Genomic DNA, 10,539 nt, shown 5'->3' on the forward strand with positions numbered 1-10,539 from the left:
TATTAATACATCTTTCTTTGTTTGAGTTACCTGGGGGTTGGCTTCTCCTGTCTGGCAAAAGGTGTGGCAAAGGGCTGCGAGACCTGAAGTGCTATCCTCTATGTTGTTGCATGCTGAGCACCATGTCAACATTCTTGATATTTATGTATAATCACCTCCGTCAATCCTTGATATTTATTCTTGAGTGATTTGTATATATTGTGCTATTTCTTAAATGTCTTAAATCTGTAACATATAGTATTGTTATATAGTCTAGTCTGGTTCTGTTACTGTTATTTATACTGGAGCAACTGTAACCCACATAATTTTCTTAGGGATTAATAAAGTTTGCAGATTCTGATTTCTGGAAATCTGACCATCCAAAATGGAAGATATGGACCATAGAGACATCTCTGCAAACTGATGTAACAATGGTTGAAGTCAAGTTTTGGACTCAAATTCAGAATAATGGTAGAATAATGGACCAAGATACTAAACTGTATTTGAAAAGATACTGTGACGTCTTACAATCGCCAGTTAAACCATAAATAAATTTGGTCTGTGATATGGAGTAAAATATAAAAAGTTTGTTTGCAAAAATACAGATTCTGTGGAGGACTGTATGTCTGGGACCAGCACAGAAGCACAGATGTACTTTTTAGAGATGTTTTAAAAGAAGAAAGACTATGCTATCAGTGCACCCAGGGTTCAGGTGCAAGGCTCATGCAGCTAAATGTTTGACAGAAATAGAGAAAATGTTATTTTATGTCATTTGTTTGACTTTTGTTGTAGAAAGTTAAGATGTTTCGTCGGCATGCAATGTGTCTGGGAGAATACGACGGCCGTGGGCTGAGTTCCTTTAGCCATCAGTATTGTTAACTTTAGCTAGTAAACTAGTTTGCTAACATAGCTGATAAGACTAGTGTCAATCTCACTTTGGCCGTACAAATGATAGGTCCTGCATTATATTGATATTATACTTTATATACATTGAACTATAAAATAAAATTTTCTTAAGATGGAAACTACATCAGAGCATTAAACAAGCTGATGTTATTTGGGGTTAGAGGGTCTAAAAGGCTAAAGATGATACAGATGATAAAGACATGACTTCCTTATGAAATATTATGTAATCCTGCAGATTAATTTACGCCAAAATATTGTTTTTGTCAACAAATGTGTAGCATTCATAGCATTATGTCCCATATTAATATAACGTTAAAACACAATGTTAGAAAAATGTTAATGATATAACTATGATGAAATTTAGGGTTCTAAAGTCACTTATGCACACTAGCCAAACAGCCACTGCGAAAAATCACATTAAGAACGTACCAGTGCTTTAGTGTGCCATCATGTCCATGTCTGGGTTGTTCACGTTGTACCCTAAACATTTCTTCGACTCAAGTTTGACTCCTTTTTTCTGAGAAATGAGGATGTGGTGTTCTGATTTGCCTTGACGACATGAGTAATTAAAAAAACATGAAAAATGGTGAAAACCCTTTAGGTCTATGGTGGCACTCTTTCCCTTAAACAAAAAAAAGCCCATCTCGAAGGGGAAACAGTTAAGAGCTCACTAAATGAAACAGCTTTTTTTGGTTAATCTTTAAAAAAATGTAAAGAGTGAAAATGTCTGTGCTCTTCCCCTCCAAACCTTATTAGTTCACCTTTTAACCTAATAAAAGCAAAATATTACAGTTTTTCTCCATTGGTTTGGCTCATTTCTTGAAACAGAAATTACATTCTCAAAATAACATGGACAAACCTCCAAACCTCTTGGCAAATGTTCACAACAGAATGGCATTTCTCATTCATTTTATCAAATGGCAAATGCCTAAGTACATGTATCAATTGTCTCAGTGCATCTTTGCAAATGATTAAGTACAAGTAGCCTACAGTTATACAGTTAGCCCACATTTAGCACATTTTCCAAATGAATAGATCTTGTAGATCTAAACTGATTAGTTGATTCTCAGTCTAATGATCATTCTCTCCAAAACATGTCAGCATGATTTCATTGTATAAGTACTCGCATGCACAACTGTCTGTTCAATTGTCAAAATTGGTCAAGAACATAATACCATGAATACCATATATGAATTTCTTTGAATATTTGATAAATTGATGACAGTCATTGACAGTCAGGTGAAACTAGACTAACGAAGGGGGAGCGTCACACACAGGTGTGTTCCAGGTGTTGTGTGCTGCCAAACACGGATATATAGAGCTTGACCAGAGCCAGTCCGAGGCTCTGAACATGGATAGACAAGGCCAAGCAAACGGACAAGGGGAAGTTCTTCCTCAAGGAAGAGGAGGAAGAAGAAGAAGAAGAGGAGGAGGACTGAGAATGCGTGGTGGAGGAATAGGGGGAAGAGGCCGCAAATAATGCCAGAGGTGGGACCAAGTCATTGTTTTGCAAGTCTCAAGTAAGTCTCAAGTCTTTATCCTCAAGTCTCAAGTCAAGTCTCAAGTAATGTCAGGCAAGTCAGAGTCGAGTCTCAAGTCACTGGTGTAAAAGTCCGAGTCAAGTCACAAGTCTGAAACTTTGAATTTCAAGTCCTTTCGAGTCTTTAAAAAAAAAACAAACGAAAAAAGCATGTTGCAGTTATATGCTAAATGTAAATATTAGACCATGTAATTTTAAAATCTGTGTTTTTCTCAACACATGACAAAATAGTGAACTTAGAAAATATACACAAATTGTGAAATTGCACCTCTTTAAAATGCAGCTCAATTAAACCTAGCTCCAAGAATAATTTTCACCGACAGTTCTGAGATAAACTGCATGTTATTCTTGGATGCGGTTGTAGGACCAGCTTTAAAATCGCATGACAAAAATATCATACACATTAAAAAAACTGCATCACCAACGTAGCCTGGACAACATTTGCTAGTTAGATGAAGTCAGCTATCTCATCGTAGCATATTTATATGCATATTTATAATCATACGGTTCTTGGAGTGAGTGCATACACTCATGAAGTTTAGTAACTTCAGGTCACTGCAAAAGTAAAAGTATATGTTTTTGTCAATGTACCATAATAACAGAAGCGAAACGCAATATTGTGTCAGGACAATTCACTATTTATGCACAATAAATAAAGGAGCATAGCGCGACAATTTCTGTTCAGCGCCAGACTTGCTTGTAACCTATATCACTAATTATGTTATGAAAATGACGTATTAACTACTAAAAAACACTGACCTTCGTGTAAATGCTTGGAGCAGACTAACCTGTGAGCTGGAGTGTTCTGGGACGTTATATTTGATCTTTGAATGGCTGCAATCCAGGCCATCCGTCGCCTCTTTGTTACTTCGGAAACATGGCTCGAACAATTTCTCTTCAACGACGTAATCCGATAACAACCGATCTCTTTACCCGTCGGCTTCCCGTGGCTGTCATGCGACCGGCTATTGCAGTTAATAATACAACAGCTTCTTGACATTTTTGTGTTTCTTTTTATCGCTGTATAACTGATTTCAATTGAAAGCCTGCGTGCGCTAGTACCGCTTGCCACGAGTTCCCAGAATCCTACCCGTGAATGACGTCACATTTTCAATCTCTATATAATATGCATGTTAAATTTTATATTTGGGGTAAAATATCAAGTCTTTTCAAGTAAACCGGTTCAAGTCCAATTCAAGTCCCAGGTCATTGGTGTAAAAGTCCAAGTCAAGTCACAAGTCTTAGAACATTTTTTCAAGTCAAGTCTAAAGTCATAAAATTAATGACTCGAGTCTGACTCGAGTCCAAGTCATGTGACTCGAGTCCACACCTCTGAACAGAGGTGGGACCAAGTCATTGTTTTGCAAGTCTCAAGTAAGTCTCAAGTCTTTATCCTCAAGTCTCAAGTCAAGTCTCAAGTAATGTCAGGCAAGTCAGAGTCGAGTCTCAAGTCACTGGTGTAAAAGTCCGAGTCAAGTCACAAGTCTGAAACTTTGAATTTCAAGTCCTTTCGAGTCTTTAAAAAAAAAACGAAAAAAAGCATGTTGCAGTTATATGCTAAATGTAAATATTAGACCATGTAATTTTTAAATCTGTGTTTTTCTCAACACATGACAAAATAGTGAACTTAGAAAATATACACAAATTGTGAAATTGCACCTCTTTAAAATGCAGCTCAATTAAACCTAGCTCCAAGAATAATTTCACCGACAGTTCTGAGATAAGCTGCATGTTATTCTTGGATGCGGTTGTAGGACTGGCTTTAAAATCGCATGACAAAAATATCATACATAAATAAATGATTTTTTTTTTTAAATATCATTTAAAAAAAAACTGCATCACCAACGTAGCCTGGAAAACATTTGCTAGTTAGATGAAGTCAGCTATCTCATCGTAGCATATTTATATGCATATTTATAATTATACGCTTCTTGGAGTGAGTGCATACACTCGTGAAGTTTAGTAACTTCCGGTCACTGCAACAAGCCCAGGTACAGTTTACCGACGGATGGGTGCAGGACCTTGAAATGCACCGTGTAGAAAGTAAAGACCATCGTACGTATCATAAGTTTACCAGTCTCACAAATCGTCGTCATAAATACACATTCGTTAACCGTTTATTAATAGGACCTTTGAGCTCAACGGTAATTAATTAGCAGTGGAAATAATTTCTGGTAGCATCACAGAAATGTAGCAGTGACAATAATACTGTATGCTGTAATCGTACTGGACAATTAGTGATACAAAACAACTGTTTTACCCTGTGAATAAAAGTATATGTTTTTGTCAATGTACCATAATAACAGAAGCGAAACGCAATATTGTGTCAGGACAATTCACTATTTATGCACAATAAACAAAGGAGCATAGCGCGACAATTTCTGTTCAGCGCCAGACTTGCTTGTAACCTATATCACCAATTATGTTATGAAAATGACGTATTAACTACAACAGCAGACTGATCTTTGTGGAAATGCTTGGAGCAGACTAACCTGTGAGCTGGAGTGTTCTGGGACGTTATATTTGGTCTTTGAATGGCTGCAATCCAGTCGCCTCTTTGTTACTTCGGAAACATGGCTCGAACAATTTCTCCTCAACGACGTAATCCGATAACAACCGATCTATTTACTCGTCGGCTTCCCGTGGCTGTCATGCGACCGGCTATTGCAGTTAATAATACAACAGCTTCTTGACATTTTTGTGTTTCTTTTTATCGCTGTGTAACTGATTTCAATTGAAAGCCTGCGTGCGCTAGTACCGCTTGCCACGAGTTCCCAGAATCCTTTGCGGTTCTACCCGTGAATGACGTCACATTTTCAATCTCTATATAATATGCATGTTAAATTTTATATTTGGGGTAAAATATCAAGTCTTTTCAAGTAAACCGGTTCAAGTCCAATTCAAGTCCCAAGTCACTGGTGTAAAAGTCCAAGTCAAGTCACAAGTCTTAGAACATTTTTTCAAGTCAAGTCTAAAGTCATAAAATTAATGACTCGAGTCCAAGTCATGTGACTCGAGTCCACACCTCTGCCTCTGAATAATGCCATCACATTGAGACAGATCCGTGATGCCATCCTTCAGGACAATCATATATTCCAGAATATAAACACAATAAGCATCTCCACAATAGACCGGGTTTTGAAGAAGCATCAGATGACAATGAAACAAATCTACAGGGTACCATTTGAGAGGAACTCTGACAGAGTGAAGGAGCTGCGCTACCAGTATATAAATGTAAGTCAGTTACTGGTTGTCTCTCATTATAACCTTACCTGTAATCACAGTAAGCAGTAGTTCACTTATTTGGTTTCAATACCTCCTTTACCTGGTTTCAGAATCAGTATTTGCTTCATCTGACTTCAACAATTTCAACAGAAAACTGCAGTTTACTGTATGATACGATTGTCATTATAATCCTTATTTTGTTGTCTCCCAATCAAATCTATCTAATATTGTAGGTTTTACTGTAACATCTCAGTAAGTCACCAGTATTTCCCACTCCCCTTTCTATCAAATACCCCTGCAGTACTTCCTCATAGGCCTATCACTAGTTTAGAACCACTGGAGTAGTGGCCTGTAGTATATTGAACCTGTGGGGGAGAACATGTAATTGTCTAACTGTAGTATATGACTCTTCTGTATGACTGATTTTACGTTCTTTACTCTATTTTAGAGAATGATGGCATTGGAAGGACATGAGACCCCTCACATCCTGGTGTTCGTGGATAAAGCTGGCTTCAACCTGGCCAAGGGCCGAAGACATGGCCGTAATATTATTGGCCACCGGGCCACAGTGGATGTCCCAGGTCAGCGAGGGGGCAATATAACTATGTGTGCTGCCATTTCTGAGAATGGTGTGGCCATAATTTCCTTGGTAGTGTGAGTGCAATCTGTGATGTCAAACCTTGGAGGCTACTCTTTTCTGTTGTATATTGTTGGTCCTCTGCCATAGTGACAAAACATCTAAACATTTTGTATGGCAGTACTCACACAATGCCAAAGGGACGATGCATTTTGGGGGCACTGACTATTCAGATTAGAAAGAAATGTAGTTTTGACACATGAGTGAACTGTTTTAGGGGAGATATGAGCTTTTGCAGGTGGACCATGTTGTTGTGATCAACCTTCCAGGTTTATTTTGACAAAAGCACCAAGAATGATGAGAATGTCCGATCTGTGTTGAGAAATGAGCCAAAGCTATTGAGAAGGATCTTTGCCATTTTGGAGACACTGACTGTTTAAATGAGAAAGGGATTTAGATTGAAGCCCGAGTGAACAGTTTTGGAAGAGATATGAGCTTTTGCAGGTGAGCTATAGTGTTGTGCTAAACTGTAAGAGTGTTTTGCCAAATGATCTTAGAGTTTTGAGAATGTAATTTCTGTTTCAAGAAATGAGCCAAACCAATAGAAAAAGACTGTAATCTGAACAAGAATAAACCCATAACAGGAGTCATTATTTCATTACTTTAATAAAGCAACAAGTTTGAGGACGACCATATCAAAACACGTGTTTATAGGAGGAATGATGAAAATGATGGAAGCTATTAATTCAAGGTCGTTGCAATAGAAATAACAAACCTTTGTGTTGACTGTGATATTATTTAATAATTGATTAATTAGCAACTAATATCTTTAGATCTATCGAGTGTGGCATGCAGCTTTATTCCCAGAATTACAGCTTTTATTGAAAAAATAATTCAATAAATTAAAAAAAAAATAAATAAAAATTCTAAGAAGTTATCAAAGAAGAAGGGATGAGAAACAGAAATGTATTGTATAAGTCATCCATAAGCCCATAATTTCAGGAATTTGCTCTCTCACACCGCCCTGTAACGGCTCTTGCTAAGCTTATCTGGTTATTAAGCCATGAATATGGTGTTTTTCTTGGCTGTGAATTGAAGGTGAGCTTCATTACGTTTGTAGTTCACAAACAATGAAACAAAGGACTCGCGAGCTATGACTGACACAAGTCATATCTCAGTCATTTCCTGTCTCTTTGTAAATGATTTTTCATACTTTGTCTATGAACTTCAACCTGTGGTTGGTTCAAAATGTACACATTACTCACACAGACACCCTTGAAAGAAAAAAAAAAAAAAAAAGAGAAGAAGAAAAAAAAACCCCAAACCATACAGACACTACACGAACATTAATGAGAACAAAATCTGGTCCAGAAATCCACTTCGATCCTCCAAACGCAGCCCTGGAGCTTCTGCTGTGGGCGCAGTGTCTTTGTGTCTGTTTTATTTCTTTTCCTCCACAGTCCTGCCAAAGTATTCCTTCTGAAACTGCTGGAACTCCTCCTCTGTGAACAAAGACTTTGCCTCTTTGGCCTTCTTCACAGGCCTGTCCGGGTGATTTCTTGACTGCCTCCCTTTATTGTGGTTCACGATCTATGTCAGACAGAAATCAAATCAGCACGTTAAGGCCACCTGTAGACAACAAAAGCAGTTCATCAGTAGCCAGTGATGGCTATGAATCTATTTGGGTTATCAATAATGCAAAAAAATAAATAAAATCCTGGGATTTGGATCTTTACTGTACAGGATGTTTATTTTTTGCCGACATTAAAATTGATACCACTGCTGAATCTACGAGCAGGCTGAGAGGTACCACCGGATGCCACCAGTGTTTTCGTGGCTGTGAGCAAGCTGCTTTTTTATGTAAATATGACTCTTCTTTTTAAATCCTGCTTAACATTTTGGACTCCAGTGTTTCAAGAAGAGATAAAAGTCACAGACAATGACAGTACTTGTAAAATGTGAGGGACTGATGACCTGGTTACCTTCAGTGTGTCAGAATCTGTTGCTTTACAGCCAGTTGCCATAAAGTATTTGAGGTTCTCACTCAAATGGCTCTTCCCCTGCTTCTTCCTGAACTCCTCTACAATTCAAACCAAAGAACAAGAAATTTAGAGCAACATCAACTAGACTGTAAAAGAGTAACAGAAAATTATTCAGGTTTAAGTTCTTTTTCAGTGGAAGGCTGTACATTTTACAACTGAGTTTAAGACCAATGCTGCCACCTATTGGTCCTTACATGAAAACGCAAAAGCCTCTGTACCAATTGTTTTTACTTTTTCACAGATGTCTTTTATTCTAAGCATGAAGAAGACAGAAATACAGCAAGCAGACTGACCCACTGCAGACTTGATCCTCTTGTCTTTAACAGTGGCTTTGCTCTTGCCAGGCCCGAGACGGCCTTGCAGTCTTTTGACCTGCTTGGTAACTCCCTGCCGCTTGGTGCTCACCAGCTCCATCACTGTGGCTGAGCTAGGGGTCTGCTGCTGCTTCTTCTTCACTTTAGTGACATCTGGCAGGAAACACATGGCAAAAAGACACGCACAAAACCCAAAGTAAGCTGCAGACAAGGAAACATGTTCTTTTAAGAGTGTGAATCGATCTTTTTGTCATTCAAAAGCTATACACTAATTATAGCATATCTGAATGGAATCGTGTTGCACTGGCTCACAACATTAATAAAAATTGTAGTAACAAACAGAGCTATAAAAATGAATGTGAAATGCATAAAAAAACAGCAGTATTGTTAAATTACCAGTGTATTACACTTATAGATAGCAATGGAGTATCACAGCAGCAGGGACATCAGTCCAAGTGTGGTCCACTGTGTGTGTGTGTGTGTGTGTGTGTGTGTGTGTGTGTGTGTGTGTGTGTGTGTGTGTAGATGGGAGGGGTATTAAAAAAAATTAGAATTTAGAAGCCTGATGGCTATGAGAAAGAAACTTGGAGAATCTGGCTCTTCTGCTCCAAATACACACTCTTCATCTGAGACAGGAAGTGCAGACATTGCTGTGCTCCCATTACAAGAGAACAAAGCTAGAAACTTAGTGCTGCTGTCCACCTCCTCCACAATGTTATTGATGAGAAGCTGTGTATGTAAGACAGTGCTGTTTGTGGTACACCAGTCCCCATCAATTGTCTCCACTTGCCGCATGCTTTCATGCTGGGAGATGATTTGTGTTGAATGCGGAACTGAAATGCACATTGTGAGTCCTAAAAGGTGATAATCATTAAGACATGGAACTGTGGACTGTTTTTAGGAACTAGTATAATGGTAAAATTCTTGAAGAATGATGGTACAACTGCATGGTTCAGTGAGGTATTGAAGAGGTCTGTGAGGACATGACCCAGCTGGTCAGCACATTCCTTGAGCACCAGTCCCGAGGCGCTGCTTGAGTACGTCAGTTCTTCTCAGGGTCCTCCTGACATCAGCTGTGCTGAGACCAAGTACCCGCTCACCCGGATGAGGAATTGCTTTCCTCACAGGAATGTTATGTAGGTTGAGGTTACGCATAGTACCGTTATTCAAATACGTCTTCTTCGGGCTCTACGTTGCAATGGTTTAATGACGACAACGTGAAAACCTCCGAAATAATATTCAAGTAATCAATTTTAGATCTTAAAGCAACATTGTAAACCCCCTCTATTACGGCCTAACTATAACGATGTAAAAAAAAAACCAGATCAGTCACAAGTTATGGTTAGAATTATAATAGCGAGAGCGCTAATATCCAATACTGTTAGCCAACTGGCACAGCAAGCTCAAGAGGCTAAACTGACCTTTAATGTCATTGCTCATCAGCTCCAGTCCTCTCCTGATCAACGAAGCCGACATCCTGATTCAAGCTACAAACTTTTTATTCTACTTTCCACAAACTACATCCACAGAAATGTGCTTTTATAACCGGGTAACAACATGTGGTTCCATAAACATCCGGGAAGCTCGTGTGCGTCGGTTAAAAGCAGTCGGCTTGACGACGTAAAATGAACAAAGTTCCTACCTGGATCACCTGTTGTGCTATTTCAACTACTTTAGTTTTAAATTTTTATTCTTCTTCTTATTATTATTATTATTAGTAGTAGTAGTCAGTGCGCCCCAGGGCAGCTGTGGCTACAACGTAGCTTGCCTTCACCAGTGTGTGAATGTGTGGATGACTGAATGTAGTGTAAAGTGCTTTGGGGTCCATAGGGACTGAGTAAAGCGCTATACAAATACAGGCCATTTTAGTAGTAGTAGTAGTATCAAAACAGAACAGGCGCACTATGGAAACTGTGGGACAAGGAGAAAATGTAGTAAAATGATAAGTCATGCTAT

The 10,539-nt window shown here is 38.6% G+C and overlaps 1 protein-coding gene across 3 annotated transcripts; it reads right to left on the reverse strand.

The window, feature by feature from the left end:
• Positions 1-6,874: 6,874 nt before the first annotated feature.
• On the reverse strand, positions 6,875-10,201 carry rps19bp1 (ribosomal protein S19 binding protein 1). 3 transcript variants are annotated; one of them, XM_040003928.1, is made up of 4 exons: positions 10,005-10,201; positions 8,563-8,784; positions 8,210-8,307; positions 6,875-7,856 (listed from the first exon to the last, which is right to left on the reverse strand). In XM_040003928.1, exons 1-4 carry the CDS (start codon positions 10,057-10,059, stop codon positions 7,839-7,841), a joined length of 393 nt encoding a protein of 130 aa, XP_039859862.1. In that variant the 5' UTR covers positions 10,060-10,201; the 3' UTR covers positions 6,875-7,838. The 3 variants fall into 3 exon arrangements, with proteins under 3 accessions (XP_039859862.1, XP_039859860.1, XP_039859861.1); XM_040003926.1 differs by having other exon boundaries at positions 6,875-7,817; positions 10,005-10,195; XM_040003927.1 differs by having other exon boundaries at positions 6,875-7,817; positions 8,563-8,736; positions 10,005-10,193.
• Between the last annotated feature and the right edge of the window lie 338 nt (positions 10,202-10,539).

Source organism: Simochromis diagramma, unplaced genomic scaffold (assembly GCF_900408965.1).
Source record: "Simochromis diagramma unplaced genomic scaffold, fSimDia1.1 OVJJ01000325.1, whole genome shotgun sequence".
Classification (NCBI taxonomy): domain Eukaryota; kingdom Metazoa; phylum Chordata; class Actinopteri; order Cichliformes; family Cichlidae; genus Simochromis; species Simochromis diagramma.

Coding starts and splice junctions, on each gene's coding strand:
- rps19bp1 (XM_040003926.1), bottom strand. CDS start 10,059: ATGTCGGCTTCGTTGATCAGGAGAGGACTGGAGCTGATGAGCAATGAC. Junction 8,785..10,004: donor GATGAGCAATGACATTAAAG/GTCAGTTTAGCC, acceptor CCTTGTCTGCAG/CTTACTTTGGGTTTTGTGCG. Junction 7,818..8,209: donor CAGATTCTGACACACTGAAG/GTAACCAGGTCA, acceptor TGTCTGACATAG/ATCGTGAACCACAATAAAGG.